Source organism: Helicoverpa armigera, chromosome 5 (genome assembly GCF_030705265.1).
Source record: "Helicoverpa armigera isolate CAAS_96S chromosome 5, ASM3070526v1, whole genome shotgun sequence".
Lineage (NCBI taxonomy): Eukaryota > Metazoa > Arthropoda > Insecta > Lepidoptera > Noctuidae > Helicoverpa > Helicoverpa armigera.
In genome coordinates, this window is record NC_087124.1 from 6,926,478 (window position 1) to 6,950,552 (window position 24,075).

The following is a 24,075-nucleotide window of genomic DNA, read 5'->3' on the forward strand; positions in this document are numbered from 1 at the left end:
TTCACTTCGATACTATCATCATAGAGTGAAAAAAACACATTAATGCAGAATATTTTGCAGCAGACATTTATAGAAGTTTAATGAAATATTTTCAATTCTAACACCAACTACATGATGTTGTGTACAGCAGCTATTAATATTAACTCAACAGGTAATTACTGTTGATATTTTCGATAACAGTTAATGACACGATACTTCAACATGGAAATCCAACATGACAATTTCCTAACAGCCCACAATTATACGTCGTTATAGACAACGTGCGTCGATGAACTAAATAAACACGGCGTGTTTCCTCTTTCATAAATATAATACCGACGAGGACACTCATTATTCACGCTACAAAACTAATTTTCAAAGTGTCACTGCGAAGTCCGACGCTAGATCGAAAAAATGAAATAAAAGACGCGAATCTCGCCATTTGTCATACAACAGACTCAGCGTCGCTCTCCTTACGCATTACATTTAACTATATTTCTCAGAAAATTACAAATCTTGTGCAAATATAATTTTAATGCATTTTAATGACGAATTAAAGCTTTGTTCTATTGTATGAAGTTTGCGGAACTAGTTGTATGGATGTTCCTACCTCAGAAGTTAGAACAAATATGAATATGTAGACTGAAACAGCTAACTGTGGAAAGTTATAGTGGAAGTTTATTATGTTGTTGACACAGATGATACAGGAAAGCTTTGTTCTTATGAATGGTTATGTATAGTAGGTACATTACAGACATCTGGGCCTTCCTTAATAATCTAATTCATAACAATCCATGCTTGCACCTGTGCTCTCTTTTCGAATATTTTTGAGGAGATTACTGCGTGCTTAAATCTAAATGTAAATAAAGTGAAATTAAAGAAACATGAGCGAAAAATTCTGCAAAATCCGGATGGAACACGCTTAGTTCTGGCGTATGCTCAGAGCTTAATCTCATAGTCAAATAAAACAACTTCTAGACTATTTGGAGGCTAAGCGACAGATTATCCCTGCAATTTAGAGGCATACAAGGTAAATATGTAATAAGGGAGGTGCGACTTGTTGGTAAAGAGAGCGAGGGAACAGAGAAAGACTGAAGTAGTTAATCAACATAAAAACGCAAAGAGAGCTCGTAAACCCTTTTTGTAAGGGCGCGTGAAACGTTAGTTAAAAAGTGTAAACGTCATCAGCGGGCCGGGGAGGCTACTACAGCGGCCAAGTGAGCCATTGAGCGAGCGCCGGCGCGGAAGCGAGAATTACAACTACCATTACACCGTGCCCTGGCCTGAGCACAGACTTACAGTTACACTTTCACGCTTCACTATAATTGCTATTTTTCTTTACATGCCCTTTTACTGCCCATTTTGTCGGCTTTTACCTTTCGCTCACAAAAACGCACATCGAGAACTTTACTACGCAGCAATAAATACCGATTATTTCTTTTTGTAAAGACCCCTTATACAACGTGACATTTACTCAGTTCATGTATAAACTTGAATTTCCTGTCTATAGTCTAATGGCCAAAAATGAAAAAAAAAGGCCAGCATTTACAAAGTTTGAACACAGGACTTACATATAATTTTGTATACTATCATCAATAAGCAACTCTACTAAATAATAGAAAAAGAAAATAGTATTTAACACAAAGTCGAGAGTCAGAGATAAAAGCTCAGTAAAACAATAAGACTTAGTTCGATAAGGTTGCAAGTAAATGAATGTTTAGTTAGAACAAAAAGGTTGCAATCAAGTGAGTTGTTGTCGTTGATTTAGTGAGGTGGACGGCTTATATCCGGGTGCAAGCTGGCCGCGGTTAGATTGATAGCACGTAAAGCGTTGCGCCACTTTTTCATTGTCAAGCTGTTGTGATTGATCGTCGCAAGAACCACCGTCCACTGCGCTTTACTATATTTACCGCTATTTCATATCAGGTTTCTTTGCATTAACATAACATTTAGTAAAACAATACACACTTTACCATGCTATGAAATATTTTTCGAAATTGACCCATCGATCATATTTTAATAGTTCGTTTTATTAGCTTTTCGCTCCAATTATTTCGACGATTGTGCTGAGAAAAGCTTGATTGGACAGAATAGAAATGGAGGTGTCTTTAATTTCGCAGTCCACAGTTACAGTCGCACTCAAGGTGTTAGACAGTAATTAATTTAATGATCAAAACCCGCTGACTGAGTGCTCGGACCTGGCAGCTATTGTATAAGGGAAATACTAATTGAATTTTAGAAGAATATTGTAACTTCAGTCGTAAAATACAAGTAGCGTGTTAGGATTACGTGTTAGGGTTGTGTCTTAAGATTCCAATTATCGTCTTTACATAAAACATACTCATAGGTATTTTAGAAAATATCAACAACTGGAATCGACCTTATTTATATTTTCGACCTTTATAAGTGTGTGTGTGAAGGCTTAAGTGAAATAAAATGATTTGACTTTGTCTTCATCAACAGAATCCACAAAACCACAAAATCCATGTAAACAACATCGATCAATAAAGGTGCAGTTAGGGCATGCAATACCGGTTAACCGGTTTCGTTTTTACCGGTAAATCGCTCATTTTTGCGAGTTTTAAATTACCGGTAAAAATAATATGAAACCGGTAATTTACCGGTTTTTACGTTTTTCAGATAAAATATAGCAATTGTTCATTTAACGTCAAATCTTTGTTATGTAGCCTGAATATAATGTAATGTTGCATACATTACGTATTGTAAGAGTGTTAAAGTTACTGTTTTTTAAGAAAGTAAACTTGTGTGTCCTTAACTATCTCTAGGTTAGATACAAATCTTATTTCTCGTCTTAATTTATAAAATCTAAACAAATTGTATTCATTCAGTTATTCTGTTTTTCCTCACAGCTCTCAGCTTATACTAGGTACAAATGTAGCTAATGCTTATTTTACCTACTCTATGACCTTACTGAGCAAGGGCTTTTACTTCACCACCATGCGGACAGCTCTGAGGACACGGTGGAGCACACAGTCCAGGTGTGCACTGCCTGGGAAGGGTACCGCCGTGTTGTCGTCGAGGCAATAGGCAGCGGCGACCTTTCGCGTCCTTCCCTGGTTCAAGCCATGGTTTTGAGCTAGAGGGAATGGGAAGCCGTCGCCTCCTTCTGCGAAGCAGTCATGCTCGAGAAGGAGACGGCGGAGCGACTGCGAGTAGCACCTCTCATCCCAGCCGCTGTAGTGGACCAGGAAGACATCACGGGTGCCAAGGGTCGAGAGACGACTTCCGGCCACCGTAGGCGTTGGTCTGTGGGCGGTGAGTTCGGGTGGTTCATCGTTCCACCGTCTGCATAGACAACAGATCCGTGTCAGCGGCACGCGTTGTTCCACGGGCTCCTCAGGAAGATGTCAGCAAACCCAGTGGGGCCCAGCAGGGCCAAGGCCTGCCGGGGCCGCGGGATTGTTCGAAAGAGTTACCGCGACCCTGGTCCATAAAACGCCTACTAAAAACATGGGTTTTAGACGAAAAGAGTCTGTCATTTGATGATTTACCATAAAAAAGGGCTTTCACTTCCATGAAAAATATATTTTTTACGGTAATTCTTAGCGTATATCCCGTCTTGTGACGGGGTCGGCTTTCCGTATCTTCCTTCTTCCACTTCGCTCTATCCTCCTGAATAGACATCTTCCTCTTCGAGTTCGCAGATTTGCGTGTCATTCATTACGACACTCAACCACCACGGTTTCGGCCTGCCCCTGCGCCTTTGACCGGGTATATTGAGATTGAGTATCACATTCACACTGCCGATGTCCTCAGGTGTCACTCCTTTTTACATGTCCGTACCATCGCAGCCGTTTCTCTTGCATTTTGTCGGCGACATCGCGTACAGATGGTACTGACATGTTTTTTGTTACGGCCCAAGTCACAAAAAACGTTTGTACCTTGCATATTTATTTAGTTTTTGCTTTAAGACTACCCAATCTTATTTTTATAATATCACATTTTAAAAAAATTACAAAAATTACCGTTTTACCGGTTTACCGGTAAAAATATTTTTATTACCGATTTTTTACCGGTAATTTTTGATTTACTGAAATTGCATGCCCTAGGTGCAGTACGGAATCGGAACAAACAATCATATATTAATGTATTAAATTGACTTCCCAGGAAGCGAGGATAATAATTAATCATGGGATAATTCTGGTTAATGCCCCATATCACGACCCCCATCCCATAAGTGTAAACATTAAGCGAGACAGCGGCGCCAACGCCAGTGAAAACGAGTTATAGAATTAGATCTTTTTAGAAGGTTTTACGTATCTACAATAAACAAATGCATAAAGCATTTTTGTATGTATTCACACCTTTTTAGGGTTCCGGACCTCAAAAGGAAAAAACGGAACCCTTATAGGATCACTTTGTTGTCCGTCTGTCTGTCTGTCTGTCTGTCAAGAACGCGTGGACGTGTCAAGCTGAAATTCACATGAAATACTCAGGTCTATTGCCCCTTTAAGCTGTGAAAATATCAAACTTCTAAGCCAAGCCAATCAAAAGATACAGCCGATTATGTCGATATTTTCAATAAATTTTCGACACTCACAAAGGAATCAAAACCTACAGGATACTTCCCGTAAACTCAGAATCTTGAAATTTGGCATGAAGCATTGTCATATAATGCAAATATAGGAAAAATTGCGAAAATAACATTTTTTTATTCATATAATATAATAAAAATATTTTAATAAAATGAAACTTATTACCTTATTTCTCACGAACGAATAAAGGTATCAAATTGAAATTTATACCAAATATCTAGGTCTATTGTCCCTTTAAGCGGTGAAAAAACTTCTAAGTTAACGCGATCAAAAGATACAGCAGTTATACCGACACCTTAGACGAATTTCCGTCACACGCTAGGGAATCAAAACCTACAAGGTACTTCCCGTGAACTCAGAATCCTGAAATTCGGCACGAAGCAACGTTATATAGTACAGATAAAGGAAAAATTGCGAAAATGATAAATTTGAAGTTACATAAAATATTAAAATATTATTTTTGCTCACATGACATAAAAAAAAATTATTTTATAATTTTATAAACTTCCTACCTACCCCTTTTCACATGAACGCGTAGAGATATTAAAGTTGAAATTAATATCAAACACTTCTTGAATCTAATTGCCTCTAAACTGTGAAAAATTCTAAATCATTCAAAGGTCATTCCATACTAAGGTGTAGTATGGAAACCATACCCACGGCGGACACGAACGAAATATAGCGAAGTATAATGATATAAGGCTCTGATTTACTATGGCATTAGTCGCATCAATGTGAACCATGGGAATCTAGAGAAAATCAGATTTAAACATCAAATATTTTCCTCATTTCAATGGGGAATTTAAACGACCAAGTTTGACGGATTTGAGAAGTCATTTCTTTGTAGTGAAAGAGTATACTCGCCGTTTATTTCCATTGTCATCAGGTCAGGATCTGATTATGGAAATCCTTAGAAATCGAGGGCAACTATCAGAAATTGTAGGCATGCATAGGGTTAAAACTTGATTCTCAGATGTATGTCTGATGATACTATCAAACAGTGAAGGTTTAGAGCTTACCTGATGATGGAGACGTGAGAAAGTCGAGAGATATCCTCAACAGTATGTTTTAGTTACGTTAACAGTTTTCTTGTTGTTTTTAGAAGTTGTTTTTTTTTTTTGTTGAAAAAAGTCTTTATTTTTAACTTTTGTGAAAAGTTCTCGTCAATACGAATAAAATAAGCCCAAACACGTGAAAGTTGCAACATATCGCTCAGGAGTTCCCTCGACTTTCTGTGGTCTCCATAATCAAATCAGCTCCAAACCTTCACTGTTTACCAGTACCCTCAAAAATACACTCACATGTCTGGTTTTGACTTGGTGCGTGCCTACAATATTCAAGAGTTGCCCTCGATTTCTCAGGGTTTCCAGATCCTCATCAGAACCTGGTCTTGGATCTTGGATCCTGGTTCTTTATGAAAGTCTTTAGCAATAATAACTAGCATTGCAAACTGTACAATCCTCTGAAACTCCTTTCAGCTGCTTTTGCGTCTTTTATATTTTTTAAATGACATTCGTCTCCATGGAATTTTAATAAAATATTTATATTCATTTTAGTTATATTATAAAATAAAAAATATCAACTATTTTGACTCTCACGAAATTACTTTAACTATGATTGTTCTAAACTGAACGGTTTGAGCGAGTCTCACTTTTCATCTATACAGGATTTGTACGGAACCCTCGGTGCGCGAGCCCGACTCGCACTTGGCCGGTTTTTTTTAGTTTATTTTTTGTGATGTTAAATCATCAAATGGCTCATGTAAATGCAGTAAGATGGCCGCGGCAGTTCTTTGGAATCATCCCTTAGCTAAAGCAGTTTTTAAAGATCAACTTGAAAGATTAATAAACATTCCTAAGTAAAGCATTAATTTATAAGCCATATTTTACAACATCCTCCACCTATTCGACCTGTATGGTGACATTTTATGTACAAACTAAAAATACGCGTATTTGTATAATGTTTTGCGATCTCCCAATATAAACCGTGCGTTGGTGGGTAAGTTGATTTCCCGTGGGTAATTTGTGATTTATTACAACTCAAACATTTGTAGGCTTCGAACTAAAATCAAATGTAAAAATACTATGTCCTGCTGATGTATTATATTGATCTGAACCAGTGTTTTTTAGTTGTTGTTTGTTTGCACCCTAAAAGCTCCGAACCTTCTGAACCGATTTGAAACTTCCATTTATGACAAGCTGCATTATAATCCCCGGGTGACAAAAGATACCTATATTTTATCACGGTCCGAGGCGAAATTCCCCCGCGACGCGGGTGAAACGGTGAGATTTTTAATAAATTCAATCAAGACATAATACGTAGTCCCTTGTATCTGATATACCTAGATATTAAGTAACTGTTGCTGAATTGAATTATATTTTTTTTACAAATCACTAATATTGCTTTGACATAAAAAAATACTATTTACTTAGAGGTATATTTATTAATCCAGACACTTTACTAAAATAAATTTACTAGAATTAATCAACTGACTATCTTATTTGATGAAATTTTTAACATTTTGCAAAAAGGTCTTTTGTTTTCAACCGACGCGACGTTGTTACACCTCGGGTTACATTTTATGTTCTAATGATAAGCTCGTCCTTTCATGTCCTGGGTTCTTATCCCGACCCCGCTCTATCTTATCACTCATCTCGTAAAGCACGCTGTCTTTTGTTTCTGCACAGTATAGTGATACAAAAATTTTTATTAGGTTTTCATTTATGAACTAAAATAAAAATAAATTTTGCCTTTTGTGCTTAATTGACTACTATACGTCAATATCTGACTCAAACAATCAATGTACTAAAGGCAGCTTGTGGCTAAATAATCACAAACCTATCCGAAAACAACATCCCAACCCGAAAACATTGGAGCAATATTCGCCAAAAGCTGATTATCGAATAAAGTCGCAGATCATTATCGGAGAAGTTCATCTAAGACATTGATTGCCGGAACCGGACCACTCGCGACCGAAACTTGCCAACTCGTAATACGATTGGATCCAACTATTCCCAATGTGCACCCCGCACTACTTAGATATATTAATTTTATTTGCGTACCTACCAACGTTTTAAGCTTTTATTCGCAAACTTTTCCCATTACATGCCATAGTTATTTAAGTTCTGTATAGTTCTGTTGGAAAGTACGTGAATAATTTAAGTAAACTGTTTTTGCTTCGCTACCAGCGGTGGGTGTCGTGTCACAATCAAGTATCGATTGCTACTCATTAAATTCGCTTTTGTCGACTGGATTTTAATGCAAGCCACCCTCGTCCCTATTTTTGTAGTGTCATTGGATCACAAAGGGCGGCAGCTCTCATTGATTTGCTTACACAAGTAACCAAACCATTACGAGGAGTGCTGATTTATTGACTACTGTTTAATTCCCGTGGCGATGGCGTCCGAACTGACGATGCTATCGTGATAGGACGCGAATAAAAACAGCCTCATTTACAACGTTTGTTGCGTTGCGTGCGCTTTGTGGCTGATAACCTTATATATTGCCATTGTATTCATAAATCTGACTTTAATTTCCGAAAACAAGGGGAAGATCGTCAGAAAATAGCAAATACGTTTTCTTTTGATCTTTTGCCCGGGTTGCTTCAGTTTGATGTAACTATTAATCTAATCATGAGCAACACAGGGGGAAACTAGTCGATTTCATCCCGAATACTTTTATAATAAACGAAGAAAGTACATAAGTTTCCCCTGAGGATAACGGACGTCAGACACAAATCACTCTGGGAAAAGCTATCTATAAATAAATGATTGAGCTACCTAAAAACTTATAACTACTATAGGTAGTTAAGATAATTTTTGCAGGCAGAAAGATCATTAATTAAAAATATCAATACCGCAAAAAGTAAGTACCAAAAAATATACCAATGATACCAAATAGGTGTTGCTCGATCAAAATATTAACGGTCATCCACATCTGGGTAGTTTGATCGTCGTAATGAAAGGCAAGGCGGATAATGACTCAATATCGTAAGCCAATTTAATGGCCCAATAACTTCAGGCACACGTCCCTAAATACACATACAAACTGAAGGAGTACGTATGTACGTACGTACAATACATACACTGTATTGGACATACATATACATATCTGCACTATATTGTACCTGCTTATCAATGTAGAACAAGCTGTCAACTACCTATCCAACTAATTTCTCTCTGTAAATCCCTCGATTATCGCGCTTTGCATGTCTGCCCGTTCAAAGAGCTTAAAGCCTAGTTAAGAAAAACTTTTCCCCGACTCGACTTCAACGTTTTTAATAAGAGTCGTGAAATCTTTACTGGCTTCTTTAAAGTCCGTCTGAATTTTTAGACGTTATTTTTATACTGGCAATGTCTTTATCTTGTAATAAGGTTTTAAACAAAAGGAAAATTGTGCTTTATATTCGTAGTATTTCTTAAAATTTTATATTAAATGTTTAAATCTTCAAAGTCAACCCAAGTACCTCATCAAACATCGAGTATTAATTTTCAAAAGTCTATTTACTCATACAAGGTATATTATCTAACAGGTTATACCCCAATATGGATTTACTACAACTAAACATTTAAACTGGAACTCAAACAAACAAATTCATTAAACTTGCTGATTCGGCAACTCCATTCGTCAAACAGTATCTACTGAAAGGGTTTGTTTAGTGACTCAACATAAAACTACTATCCTCTACCCGGAACAAAAATATCATAAACTTCGTCTGTATAAAGCAGCGACTAAAAGGATGAGCGACAATAAATTATTTTCATGAAACTAGCTGGCTGCTTAAAACTAAATCAGCTTAAAACGTTGAAGCGCCAACAAGCGTTAAAATCTCATCAGTAACGGTCACAATCAGGCTCCACTCAGGGGTTGAGTGGCGGCGGTTCAACTGACAAGAAGCTAAATGACGGAATATTTTTTGCGCGCGACTCGATGGCATGGGGAACAGAGGAACATCGTCATCGCGCCGCCCGTAACCCAGTTTCGTGTTGACAGCAGGTCAATGCCGGGTATCAGTGGCGCGAGCTGCAAGACGATCGCCTTTTGTTCAGGCCGTGCTCCCTCCGGCCGCGTCCGAGTCAATCACGATAATGTAATATCGATTGGAGCGGCGTCTGCACTCGATCGACACTTTGCTAACCACATTGCGGCGTGCATAGCCAGGGTACGTGCTTGTTGTCGGCGTGTGTGCACGTCTTAGGTACACCTTACCTTGCAAGTCATAGTTATTACGTTGGACTAAGCTAGGCTTTGTAAATATATTATCTATCCTTGTTTATCCTCATCTTGTCTATTTCAAAACCCTGTAAGTGTTTTTGTTTGAAGATTTAGTTTACTAATTCTATTGCATTGCATGAAATCAGGATGGCTAGACGTCCACTGCAAGGTAATTCCGTCCTATTAATATTCTTGTTACTCTTAAAAAAATGTAATTCTAATTGTAATGTAAAAGTCAAAGAGACTTGTTATTAAAAAATACTGCGCTTTAAATAACTTTGACGTGATGGCTAAAGTTCGCAGTAGGTACCTACGCTACGCAGTTTATAATTGCAAAAGTTGAGCCCACGGCTATGCTGCATTCTCTTTTTAAATGTTCTCATTGAAAAGATGCCTTTACGCATTATTACATGAGCTTAACTAGATCATTGAACATGCTCATTATGAATATGTACAGGTTTGTTTTAAACTTCGCCGTAATGAACATATCTTAAAAACTATTGCACTCATGCCCGGGCATTTACCTAATAACGTGGTCTCATATTTAAAACCAAATTTAATACCCGACAGTTACCCAAACTAGATAAAAGAACATAACAATATCGAGAAACTGTGACGAAATCCAACGTGAGAATAAACAAGTGAATGAAGCCCCACAAAAAAAGTACTCAAAGTAAATGAGCTGCGAAATCTTAGCACATTTACCTTACATTCATAGCCTGTCAATGCTGAATGAAGCAATTAAGCTATGTTATATTCCTAACAAATATGACGTATAGATCCAATCTATAAGGTTCACATTAACGGAATCCCGCATCGGACCGCGCACCATGCAATTTCCTACTTCAAACGTTAGAGGCTATTACATGAAAGCAATCTATTAAATTTCGTTCCGGCTTGGCGCTGCAGGTTATTTGGAAGTATGAATCGCTTATTAGTGGAATAAATATTCATTGTCGTTCTAACATAAAAGCTATTACATATTTTTTTAATTTCTTTTTTAAGCAATCGCTCCTTCCTAAAAAGCGTCGGTATATACTTAGGTGGTGAACATGCTCTGAAAGAACATGATGCTATTTCCGCCGATAAGGTTTGCACACGGGTTTGCATCATCTCATACTAGTAGATAACTCCCCTTCGTCCATTCCGTACAACTATGGCAAAACTGGCATTATCAATAGATACAGAATAGTATTCCTATCTCTTTGCTATGCTTGAACAATAAGAGCTACGAGCCTCGTAGCTTTGAATTTCAAATATCATTCCTATCCATTACTTACTACCTGTAATGGAATACCGGCATTTTTGTATTTTGAGAGATAATGTATACTCAGAAATACATCCATGTGGCATGTAGTCATATTCTACCAGCAATGAACCTAATGACCTTTTTGTTTCAGTACTTACTATATTGTTAAGTAGTTCAACCACAAAAAAGTTCTGACGCAAGCAGACACTTACTCCGAAGGATAAAGTCATTTTCCTACATAGTTAAATTAGAACAAACTAGTTTTTACAGCGAACAATAGTATGTAAGCATTTGGATGGAGCCGTGAAGTGGCAGCGAGTGCAGATTCAGCGGGACGAGGTGGCAGCGTGCCAGGCCACATCGCGCGCGCTCCGCCAATCATGGCGCACTTTACCGCGGCTTGATAACGACCCGCCGTGTTTACTACGACCCTACACATAAATCATCGGTTTAGCGCACTTTTCCTGGATTTTTACGGCCTGTTTCTTAGATAAATATAAAATCAAGGTCAAGTCCTTTGTCACGTCAGAGGTTCAATAAATATATACTCGTAGGAACAAATTCCTAAGAGTCATCAGCCCTGCAATGAATGCTACGGTACAACCACTGCACAAACTTGAGAATAAAATTTGCATTTACCTACATAGGTGTTGAACATGCTTGTCAGGTAAATATCAACGACAAGCTCAGTAACCTCTGACGTCATCCACACCGATCTCACTTGACCGTTACTTCGTAACCGAGCTTCAATTTCTGAACCAACAACACCCCAGAGCAAAAATTGTGATGGAATTTATTTATTTATTAAGCTCCCCGGCGTAACATGCGTCCATTGAGATTTGTTTATTATTTAACCGGACTGATGATTGTTTGAATAACTCTGTTTACAAAGTGAACTTTGTTCTTAGGTAAACAAAACACTGAACTTATTGTTTGTAATATTAATTATGAACTCAAAGGCCAAAACCCTTTATAAGATAGGTCTACTTTTACTACAATGCCAAATTATGAAGTTAATAAATTCATTCGATGACAAGGCATGCAGTCGATTGAACTATGAATAAATTCGGTATTATTTGCATTGGAAAATGAAATGGTGCGGTGTTGGAACGTGCATTTGATAAGTTAGCATCAGAAAATGTAACCCGCAGCCCTTCTTCCACATGGAGCGGTGGCGATCAGCCAAAACTACGCCGGACTTAATGTGGTGTGAACTTTTTACGGTGCCAAATGAACTCCAGGAATATTGCCAATGACATCAATGCTAGGCTTTATTGCAAGTCATGTGAAAATATATTCAAATTAAAACCCAGTTTATTTAAAGGACACACCCACAGATAATAGTTTACTGCAATAACATTGCAGTAAACTATTATCTGTGGGTAAGTGGTAAGGCATAAACCTAACTAAAAAGCTGTGAACTTCCTAAATATGTTATCATTCAGACTACTTAGCTCCATCAGGAAAAAGTGAAGTAATTAGTCTGATTTACGATTTTTAATCTCCAGACAATGTTAGTTAAACAGTTTCTCATTTAAAATCTCCTTACATCCGAATCGTAAAGTCGCTGATGTAGGCCAAAAGTCGGCAATATTAAAGTGGAACTGGGCCGGACACGTCAGCCGAATGCATCCAGAAAGATGGGCCACTATCGTCGCTCAGTGGACACCTCAGGATGGACACCGCACGCGGGGTAGGCCCCGGAAGAGATGGCGTGATGACCTTGACGCCTATTGTCGAGACTGGTGGGCTCGGTCGAAAGAAAGCAAGATGGGGAGGCCTTTGCCCAGCAGTGGGACAGTATGGGCTAAAAATAATAAAAATAAAATAATACATCCGAATCGCTACCTATCTATCTACCTACTAAGGCCTCTTGGGTACACTCCCGGTGGGCAGCGATGAGGAGTTTTTGATGCCATTTTTTAGTTGTACATATATATGTATAAATAAGGATTTTTTTTTACGTCATGTAAATATGTATCACTTGTTTAAAATTTGAAACGCTAATAAATAAATCCTACTAAGTTAAACGAAACAGTTTTACTTATTCACTGAACTAACAGAGTATTTTCGTTCAATTCCAAAGCGTTTCTGTATTCAATAGATAATAATAGTGTGTTGTTAGTGAGGTGCCCCTGGGAGCTGCGCTCGCAGCGAAGGCATTGCGAGGAGTCGGAGACTGAATAAGTAAAGTGGAGGCTTCGCCGGCCTCATCACAACATTATACTGTTACGTAACTGAAGCACTCTTTTGTAGCATAACATCTCATTATCTGGATATATCCATCCTATAATGAACTATTTATTATTTACCTTTGTACATTATGTACCAGCCCACTGGGTGGTGAGTGAGACACAAGGTATTCACCTTACGAGAAGAGCTACTAACTCTGGTCGGCCAATCAAGATATGCTAGAAGCTGGAGACCAGTCCTCGACATCATTCTCTCCGGCCAACTGGAGGTGAGGGATAGTATCCTCTCTCTGGAGTAGTCGGTAGTCCTATGTTCGTTACTTTACTCATGTAGGTACTTAATTAATTATATAATTAATTACACCTACAAGTACATAGATGAAAGTTGTGTATGTACTTTTCGGTTACTGACAAAAATAGTGAGTGATTTATAAAAAATAATTATAGAAGTAGAGCAGTACACTGTACACACATTAAATGAATGTGTACAAACATACAAGAATTATATCACGCACGAAGCTGATAAAAAACAAACAGAAAGTGCTTAAGTACTTATACAGTTTTCAATAACACTTCAGTTTATTTTCGGCCCAAAGAAAAACCATTACACATAGTTTCATGTGTGCTAATTACGTTTACGCACTGGAAACTGTTAAGTATATTTTTGTAGGGGCTTCAAAATTGAAATTATAAACACATTTATCGTGGTGGTTCCGTAAACAGATAATGTTGAGCGAATGGCTAACATCACCTGTGGTAAACAAACGCACCCACGACCCCGAGCTTAAAGCGTTAGGGTTGCTAATATACTAACTATTCATTAATATGGTTCATTGTGTAGTTAATCTCATACTTCGTATAGTATTAATGACCTCGTACCATATTTTCACATAACAATGAAGGTTTTTTTAAGACAATATCGTCCTGTACGTGAACTGGGTGAACCTGACATCCACCGTACATTTAAAAGGGAAAAAGAATCACCCAGGTTGTATCATCGGCCGGTTCACACATGTCTCCGTTTTACTGTTCCGTTTTATCGTGTACGTTTTTTTTCGTCGATGGCGTATGTAGTTGTATGAGTGACTTCACACATGGCACAGTATTCTGTATACAGTAAAAACGCCATCGACGAAAAAAAACGTACACGATAAAACGGAACAGTAAAACGGAGACATGTGTGAACCGGTGGTACGATACTGCTACGATATGGACATTGACACTCTAAAACTATATAAATACCCTATATTAAGATAGAGCACGATTTTTTACTGTAGAGATGATTATTATATTTGTTATCTAATCAAAAATAAGTACTTATGATAAGAGACAACCTTAATTTTGATACATCAAATTATAGTAAAAAGATTTCACAACAAAAATTCTATTGCAAGTACCGAACACAGGTAACAGATTAGTAAACAGCAATAGTTTACCACGATACATATTCTAAGAAACCGTGCGAACAGCTATTTATCTATTTCATTACAAAATAAAGTGGTCTGTTTCATGTCAGTGGAAGAACAAAAATAATGGTTATTTTATCGATGCCTCGAAAAAGCACCATTAGCACCTCTAACTACCTAAGTCACTGGTTCAGGGGCAAGCCATAATACCGCGGTAATATCAACGCGGTTTTGGAAACGGCTTCACTTGTTTAGAATACTCAATAGCTGGTTTGAAAAATGCGGTTTCCTCATCCGCCAAGGAATGCTAAAAGAGCAGACAAAAGACCGCAGATTTACCTGCACTTTTTTGCAATAGATTACTGTTTAACATCTTAATTATTTAATGAATTAAGAACTTTCTTCTGAAGGTGATATTGTCCATGCACAAGAATTGTTTACTCGCTATCTTCTAGCTATCCTGAAAATAGAGCAGTGATCTGGGGCGTTCTCATTGATAGTTATCACGAAGGTCTTGAGTGATTTTTGTTAAAACGATCATTGATTGATGACGTAATCTATGTAGCCGGAACTAGACCAGGGTGCTTTCTATTCCAGTTTTTTCACTTCTTCGTTATGATCTGTTTGGCCAGACTTATAAATTAACCTAAGCCTTGGAAAACTATGTGCATATTTCAACTTTTGAACAGCGTTATATTAAAAATCTTTTCAGAACGTTTATAAAACATATTTGGGTTTGACATTATATCACCTACAGGTCCCCTATAAAATTTAATAATGAAATAAGACCTCTGGCGTAAAGCCTCTAATTTATGGAAAGGAGGTACCGAGCGAGGGACATCGTAAATAAATCATTCGAATTATTTGCCCATACCTGCACGCTGAGGGGTTAATTTGGAGGGTCAGCTTTAACGGGATAATATTAATTTCATAAATGTGAAGTAAAAAATATACGTAGTGGTTAAGCGAATTGCAATGAAACTAGCCTTACATACGAGCTCATTACTCCTTACTTTTTTACCACCATAGAAAAATATTTGATTAAAAAATAAACACTTCTAAAATCAGCAAAAGACGTAGTTTATTCAAGACAGTGTATTCAAGTCACGTTAAAAATACTACAGAGCTCAAAATCCGATAGAGCGATCCAAATAATGTGACAGGACATAGGAGCCTATTGTGTGAGAAAAAGGCTATGTAGACCCCCAGTCCTTAGTAAGTCTTAACCTTTTTGTAGAAGACAGCTTTACTACTGGATTTCTCTTAAAATGTACCTACGAGTTTTAATTTTTTATGTCGGTCGTTTGCTACAATTCGCCACGTAAGATCTGATCCCTAGCTACAAGCAAAATTTCAGGTACCAAATACAAGTGATTACATTGTAGAATTATTGATATCCAAAATGTTTAAACATCTTAACATATCCATTCCAATAAGTCCGGGAGGAAATCTGAAATCCTTTTACTTTGATCGCTGTCCCGGAACCTGTCCCCAGGGTAAATTCAAGTTTAACTGTGCTCGCTACAGCATTTTGTTTCCCGTGGCTGTTGCCTACCTCAAGCCTCGAAATTATTAGCTATCATTTTCTTAGAAATGTGTATTCGTTACTGAAAGTTTCATCGTTGTAAGATAAGACACCTATTACAAGGCGTGACCGTTGAAAAAACATTTTCTTGTTTTATTATAAACCTAGTCGTAGCACGCGTAGCTAGCAGTTGTTATCCACTTTAAATCAATTACTACTCTTCGAGTTGTTGAATGTTTATAAAGGTTAAATCGGTTAAACCTTACTAATAGGTAATCAAATATTCATAAAAATGCCTAGAGGACATTTGAAGCATTACTTATATCGCCAAAATAAGCAAGCTGTTACCCGATTTGAACTTGTCCCTGTATAAACTTAATACAATTAAGTTATTAGTCGCATTAACGCCCTCGAAAGACTAACAAGCTATCAAGTTCATGGGTGTTGTTAATCGTGTGCTATTGGAAAATAAAACGGCTTTTTACATTAGATAAAACGTTAGTTACCTCGTAGCATGACGTAGACGTTTCGCCGCCGCCGCCCAAATTATACGATAAACACTGTTTTTCTGACACGTATCATGTTATTTAATGTCACACTATCAATTTAGAATATTTTTGGAGTTGCCAATAATAATTGTAGAAAACGTTGGTTACACGTGACGTTTATTCAACAAGGTTTGTATCGGCGACGCGTGGTCGGCGCGAGTGCGGTGCATACACGTGCAGCGGTCGGTGCGCCGGGGGCCGCGGGGCACACTGGCCGTGCAGCGTGGAGCGTGCGGTGCGAGCGGCGAGTACGGCGAGTGCGGCGCGGCTCGGGCGTGCGCGCTCCACCTCTGTGCTCACTCAACTGTAGGGCTTCTGTCCCGCTAGGGCGGCGCGCCCACGCTCGATACCGCCGCCTTCCCAGCGCCCTCCCACATTGCTAAATCGTTTATAAAAATTTAACAGATTATTGCAAAAACACATATACTTTCGAATACACTTCCAGACACATCTTAGTACTGGATTGACACTTAAGTAAGGACGCGGTTATTCGACTATCATTTTTTCGTGAGAATAATAAAGAGCGGCCTCAGTGAAATGTAATCATAACGTGGCAAGCGGGAGGCGTGGCTGTCCAACTAAATGAACACTTTAACATCGTTGTATCAAGAGCTTATTCATATTTCATTCGTCCATAATTACTTAATAGACAAAGCAAATAAGAAATTAAACCAAAAGGTTATTCTTTTGTTAAATATTTTTTTTAAATGGGAAATATGTAGTTGTCTATGAATGTCGGTTAAAACCTTAGGTTGAAATGTACTACTTACGTATAGTGTATATAGGGATGTACGTACTAAGCCGTTAAAAAGAAAACATTTTTATTACTAGAACCAGTAACTTGCTTACTAACTCACTCAATAAATGTGGTTCAAAACATACATTTATAAACATAGACCAAAGATTGTCTGAGCAGTAACTGATCAATCGCATTCATTGTCACTGCTATCTAAAGTTCTTAAGTTACCGTAAAATCCATTAAAACTGAAACTTAATATGAACAAAATTTAACTCCTTACTAAGGAGTCCTTAGTAAAAATTGTGGGTAGGCCAATTGGCTACCGTTACCTTAATGTTCGTTATTTATTTGTATTGTTATATTTTTGCCCATGGGCCACAATTTCTTTTTGTCCTAAGATGATGGTCTGGTGGTCGCATAGCGCGACTGCTGTGCACGGTCTCTCGGTTTCGATTCCTAAGTCGGGTGGTTGTGTCGAATTGTTTAATAATTTCTAGGCAGAACGCATGTATCAATATCATGTATTCAAACGAAATGTTTTCCCTTCGACACACATAATTTCGTTCACATTTCAATGGGTAACACAATAACAAATGTTAATTAAAATATAATTCTATTACTGGGTACTTACTACTCGGAAGCATGGACAATAATGGACATGAACAATGACGTCACCGAACTCATTAATTTGTTGTATTAATGTATTATTTATGTATTAACATTTATTATAATGATAAACACAAACAAAAATAGTAAATGAATAGACCAAAATAGTTTTGGAGGATGTGGGAAAACTATGATGATGATCTATACAAATGGGTACAACTTACATAATTTGCTAAATGCAAATCTAAAGTTTATCATTAAGTACATCAATAAAAGCTTCACATAAATTCAAATAATAAACCAGTTCTGGCCTCCATCTACCTAAATCGCAAAAAATTACATTCAGACCATTTGCCTCACAGTTCACACGAAACAATGCCAGTCAAGAAAATGTATGGGACACGGAAAGCTGAAATTCCGCAGCAACAAATATAATTGAATAAATTCAACGGTAAAAACATTAGCATAGCATAAATCTGTGGGCAAAAACAAATGGATCACATAATGCAGTGGTGTACTGCGGGCGGCGTGGTGGTCGCTGATAGCATCAATGCGGTCAACGGCATGCGCCGCCGGGCCCGCCAGCCCACTGACCGGACGACCGGTCACCGCCGCACCTGATGCCGACATGCACTGCGCTAGTGACGTGCCCTCATCTCCTCAACATTTTGGACACAAACTAACTTTACCTTTCAGAAGGACTGTCTTACTAACAGAGCATAATAAACAGGAGAGCAATTGAACCTAGATGACGCGACCCTTTACCCAGGTATCCTTACGGATGCGTCATAAAATCATGAGCAAATAAGGTTAATAAGATAGCTGGCAATTGCAGACTGTGGAGTCACGTTATTTGACAAGTAGATTAGACGCCGAAGCTTTGTAGCATGAAAAGGAAACATTATGGAAAACCGTTTTAAACTGAAATGTATTTGCTAGCAAACATTTGCCATTTAACTTGCGCTATCGGAACATTAGCTTCACATCACTAGACTTGCCTACAACTGGCCAAGTAATTCACGATGCGGTCCCGTCATGAACTGCCTTATAATTAAAATTCACATGCAATGAAGCACTTCCTTTTAGCTTCACAGCTATACCTACTGAAACGTAGGTAGGCACTTGCATCGCAACGGAATTATGCAGACAGGTGGAAGTAAGTAAGCTATATTTAGTAAATGAAAATTATGGAATTTTCTCGCAAATAAAAATTAAGTCTTCCATTTAATTACCTCAGCCTAGCATGGTGAGTAAATCGTTACGTACATAAATAAATTCGAAAGTAAGACTCACACCAGAACTACTGAACCAAATAAAATGAAGGTTTCTTATAGGAATTAGGTATGTCCTGGGTAAAAATACAAAAGTTTTTTTTCGTAATATTCCTGCTAATAATTAACATACTTTTTACAAATCTGTACCCATACCACAGCCACTCAACTATTACTAACCAGTCCTACTACGACTACTTACATATGTGGCTGCGACGTTTTGAAACAGTTAACATTTGCGTATTCGGAGATACCTTTCTTTTGTATCGATGGTAAAAATCATCAAATTACCCCTCCCGCTGTTGGTTAGCAGCGGTGTCCCTCGTCGCTTGAACTGTACCGCACGCACTTGTGTCAGACTTTTACAGACTAAAAATCCATCGAGTTCCTTCGTAAGCCTTTTATGTACCAGGGCCGCGGTAACTTTGAAAAAACGGTTTTCTAGAAACCCAATAATGTGTAATTGTTTCAGTTGGATGGGAGCACTCACATGTGTGGCACGGAGCAGGGTGCTGGTGGCGTGGCGCGCAATATGGCAGAGGCCCTGTACAGGCTTCGAGGTGGCCGCACCAAGCTCCTCACTGCCGTCGGAGATGACGCCGACGGAGAATATTTGGCGAATGTAGCCCCAGGACTGCTGCTGGATGGTAATAAACACAATAGATAGTCCTGACTCCTGACGACGGTTAAGGCTTTTGGATGAATGAGGATTCATCACTAATTCTAAATCATAAACTAATTCAAAGTTGCACATTTTCTTTCTCTACATTATTGGACGATTTATTTGATGGCTAGAAAGAACCGAGGGTATGAAGCCTCGACATAGATGATTTTGGTGTTTGGTGACCGGACCTACTTACAACCTTACATACCTTATACCCATCCCATCATAGTGGTGATAAGTGATGTTTTTATTGAATTGTTTGCGTATTAGTCTTTGAAAAACAAAGTCTATTTTTACAGGTTGTTTAGTGAAAAATGGTCGCACCCCTTCGTATGCCGCAGTGATGGACGTTCGAGGCGAATGCCTGCTTGGACTGGGCGACATGGCTCTCCATAACAACATCACAGTTGATCTGGTACTTATTATATTTTACGGATAACTAGAGCTCCTAGGTAATCAATAGTTAAAAGCCACCACTAAGCAGTGGTTTTAAGTGCTATAGAACTTCGATCCTTAACTCTCTAATTTAGTCATTTCGATTTATCCATGATCTACCCAACTAAATTATGTACGTAGGTATAACTCCATGTTCAACCTACCGCTATTTTGTCTCTACGAATACACAGAAGCCCTGGCAGAGGGGCTTACAATGACACCCACGGTCGACTTAAAGCTATAATTAATATCTGACACTTGAGGCCATTTGTCAGACATGTAGGTAATGTCGTGGCATCAACTGTAACATCAAACAAAAGCCTCTAATTAACTTACGCTTCGTGGCACTATGCATGACATTTTTCTTTACATTTCCCTTTAGGTACCAACATTTTTCTTTACAGGTGAATAAGCACATCAATGTTCTAGAGAAGGCTCCTTTAGTCGTTTTAGACGGCAATGTACCTCAATCAACAATAGACTACGTATTAGATACGTGTCAGCGTCTTCAAAAACCTGGTGAGTGATATAACAGTGTTTTTTTAATTCTGTATAGGTTGAATCTTTCCCTGTCTTATTTTTAGGTCAGCTAATATAAGATAAAGAGAATGATTTCTCAAAATATAAACAAAACACTTTCTTTACACGTTTATTTAAAATTATTATCAGTACAATCAGCGTTCATCCTTGGAATGGCTTAATTATTGAGATTATTATTTGGACGGATGGGTTTACAAAGCCTATATCCATAATTTTTAATCATTACTCTCTTAAGGCACATGTTAGGTACAGATTATTAAGTAATAAGTCAAAATTGATCAAATAAAAATAATACATTAAATTAAAGTACAAATCTTAAACATAACTAAAACTAGAATTATAAAAGCAAAGACAAAAAATGGAGATAATTAATTTCATTATTATACATCGAAACTCATGGGGTTGTAAATACATGTTTCTATTACTATTAAGTAAATATTGTTCTGGTCAAGTGAACCATTCAGTATAAAACTTAATGTACTACAAAAAAAGGCAATTAATCAGTCACAAAAAAAAACCCGAACGATACAATAGACATCCAACAAAGTTGGATTTAAAAAACATACAAGTCAATACTAAATGCAACACTGCAATACTAAAAGTAATCAAGTACAAACTTACACAAAAAATAAAACTATCATAATCATTCTTAAAAATGTCAGAACACAGTAGATTATAATAAGTGTAGTGTTTTTACTAAGGCACAAACTGTGACACTAATATAATTAAATATTGAGAATCCAATAAGTACACAAAATATGAAAGCAACTATCACCTCACCTGACTGTAGTCAAAAAAATATTGGAGATTGGAGATATAATTATTACACTGAGATTCAATTATTAATGTGTTCTCTAAAATTAAGTGTAGATAGAACTGTTTGTCTTGTGCTCAAAGCTTCAAGCAAGACAACATGGTGTTTAATTGATATTTGTGTTTGTTTAACATCAAGAACATGAAGTATACTTCTAAAATAATAATTTTATGCCAGTCCTTTATTTCTTTAAATGAATCCCAGCTGACGTTGCTGCTGCAACTGATCACGTAAATGGTGCAAGGCATGTTCCGGCTGGCTGTGTTGCATTTGAGCAACCAAGTTCTTAGCTTCCAAACGGAGTTCGTAAAGCTTTCGGGATTCCAAGTACAAAAGAATTGCTGCAGCTCCTGTGTATAAAATACACAAAAAATATTAATGACAATCCATTCAGAGTGATTAGAGATCACTGTTAAAAGTTAAATTGTCCCAGGAAAATAAGAAATGGAAAAATGATCATTACTCTGTATGATAATTTTGTGGCATCATATTACTCATTACTTTCTAGTAAATAGGCTTTAAGGAAATATACAAGAAATACTTAAACTTATATAACCTGGTCCTTATCATTTAACCCATGCTCCAGGGAAACCACACCCAAAAGCTAATGGTAACCCATGTTGTACCTCAGGCTTTAAACTATGTTTGAACCACATTCTACATTTGGTTCAGTAGTTTTGGCCTGTAAGCACAGTTAAATTACTTTTTCATTTGTAATATTAGTAAAAATGATATTCTTACCAAACAACATGAAGGCAACTACAGCAAAGGCATAAGACCATGACAGTACATTGAATGAAGGATACAACAGCCAATCGCGCCGGTAGCAGTTCCCACCGAATATGGCAACTGCCAAGAATAAGAATCCACCTGAAATTAAACAAGGAAATGGTATTGAAAAACAAACTTTTGTATTGTGAAACCAAAACTTTGAGTAGGTAATGACTTGTATCTTACTTGATATAGCCACCATGATGAATGCAGCACTGACAAAGATCCATTCGTATCTCAGGACGGTGCGTAGTGGCCACCTCACTATCACACATGCCAGCAACACTTGAGATGACAGAGACAATATCAGAGCTACTGTTACAAAGAACTGTACTGTCATCAACCAGCCAGGCAGCAGCCATTCTCGAATCACGTAAAACTCCTGTAATAAGAATATTATATTATGCCATAGCACATTATATTATGCTGATTAAAATAATTTTATTTAGGTGTAGATATTATTCAAAGTAAAAGTTACTCACCTGACTAAAGATGTAGTGGCATCCATGAAACAGTTTATCAAACTGGTAGGAAGGGAATCGATAGCGATCAAAGCAGTATTCCCACAGTCCCATGTGTTTAAAGCTGGAGAACATTTCAGGATAAGACTCAATCCAGTAAGGGCCGGCAAACGACAACAGAAGAAACAGGCCAGCAATGTATGTAATGCTGGCTCCAATTAGAGTGGCATCTGTAAATAATTATTGAGGTTTTCAATTAAGTAAATATGTTTATTTTAAATATGTTTGAACCACATCAAGTATAATAGAGTGAAGGAAAGTAACAAACGTAAATTGTATTCAAAATTGTTGGCATGGGCGTGCCCAACTTAAATTACTTACTTGATGCCTTAGGATACTCGTTATTGGCAGCCGTCATTTTGTGGATTATATTTAATCAATATAAGCAATAAATCACTACTTCATGGAACAATACACAATATTAACTATACACAAAATGAAAACAAGTAAGCGTCCGCAACTGCAAAACGTAAATTGACACTAATGACATATCCAAACGTTTTTAGCTTTCAATATGACATTACATTTTGCGTTCAAAAATGTATTTTATCATGTTGAAATAAAGCAAAAGTAAAAAAAAAACAGTAGATATAAAGTATTCGTCAAATAAAGGTATCCAAGTTAGTGACTGTAAAACAGTCACTAAATTAAGGCGGCCAACCGTCCCGCATTCTGCGGGACCGTCCCGCAATGCTTGACGAAATCCCGTTTTGAAATTATTAGTAAAATAGTCCCGCAAAACGTTGTATGCGTCCCGCATGTCCCGCATCCCTATTTTTCTACCACGCTTCTACACAACACCCACCTGCGCGCACGCTCAACAGTGCAGGAACACAGATCACCTATAGGTACCTCTAATATAATCTCGTTCTCTTTATTTCTACCGAACTCGTGAGGCCTAATGATTTTGAAAATAAGACATTAGTGCACGCTGTGACACGATATTGATAGGTTAAATTATAGCTTTTTGCTTACGGTTTTTATTTTATCAGTTCCTTCCGATAATTTTTCAATGCCCCCCCCCCTCCCCTTTTCACGAAAGGTT

The 24,075-nt window shown here is 37.5% G+C and overlaps 3 protein-coding genes across 5 annotated transcripts in view; 1 reads left to right on the plus strand and 2 right to left on the minus strand.

Annotated features, from left to right (window-relative positions):
* The window catches only part of LOC110375367 (CD82 antigen), a 60,037-nt gene extending 42,832 nt beyond the window's left edge, over positions 1 to 17,205 (minus strand). For both annotated transcript variants that reach the window (XM_049841828.2, XM_049841829.2), the window contains exon 1: positions 16,628 to 17,205. The gene's annotated coding sequence lies outside the window, so the exon portion shown is untranslated. The remainder of the gene's footprint in view (positions 1 to 16,627) is intronic.
* The window catches only part of LOC110374471 (uncharacterized), a 92,312-nt gene that overhangs the window by 60,603 nt on the left and 7,634 nt on the right, over positions 1 to 24,075 (plus strand). For both annotated transcript variants that reach the window (XM_021332223.3, XM_049841824.2), the window contains exons 8-10: positions 19,758 to 19,932; positions 20,249 to 20,364; positions 20,789 to 20,903. In XM_021332223.3, coding sequence (XP_021187898.3) covers positions 19,758 to 19,932; positions 20,249 to 20,364; positions 20,789 to 20,903 — 406 coding nt within the window. The remainder of the gene's footprint in view (positions 1 to 19,757; positions 19,933 to 20,248; positions 20,365 to 20,788; positions 20,904 to 24,075) is intronic.
* Positions 21,020 to 23,525, minus strand: LOC110374710 (uncharacterized). The gene is made up of 5 exons (XM_021332583.3): positions 23,352 to 23,525; positions 22,992 to 23,200; positions 22,696 to 22,891; positions 22,480 to 22,608; positions 21,020 to 22,088 (listed from the first exon to the last, which is right to left on the minus strand). The coding sequence occupies exons 1-5, from the start codon at positions 23,386 to 23,388 to the stop codon at positions 21,928 to 21,930; spliced, it is 732 nt and encodes a 243-aa protein (XP_021188258.1). The 5' UTR covers positions 23,389 to 23,525; the 3' UTR covers positions 21,020 to 21,927.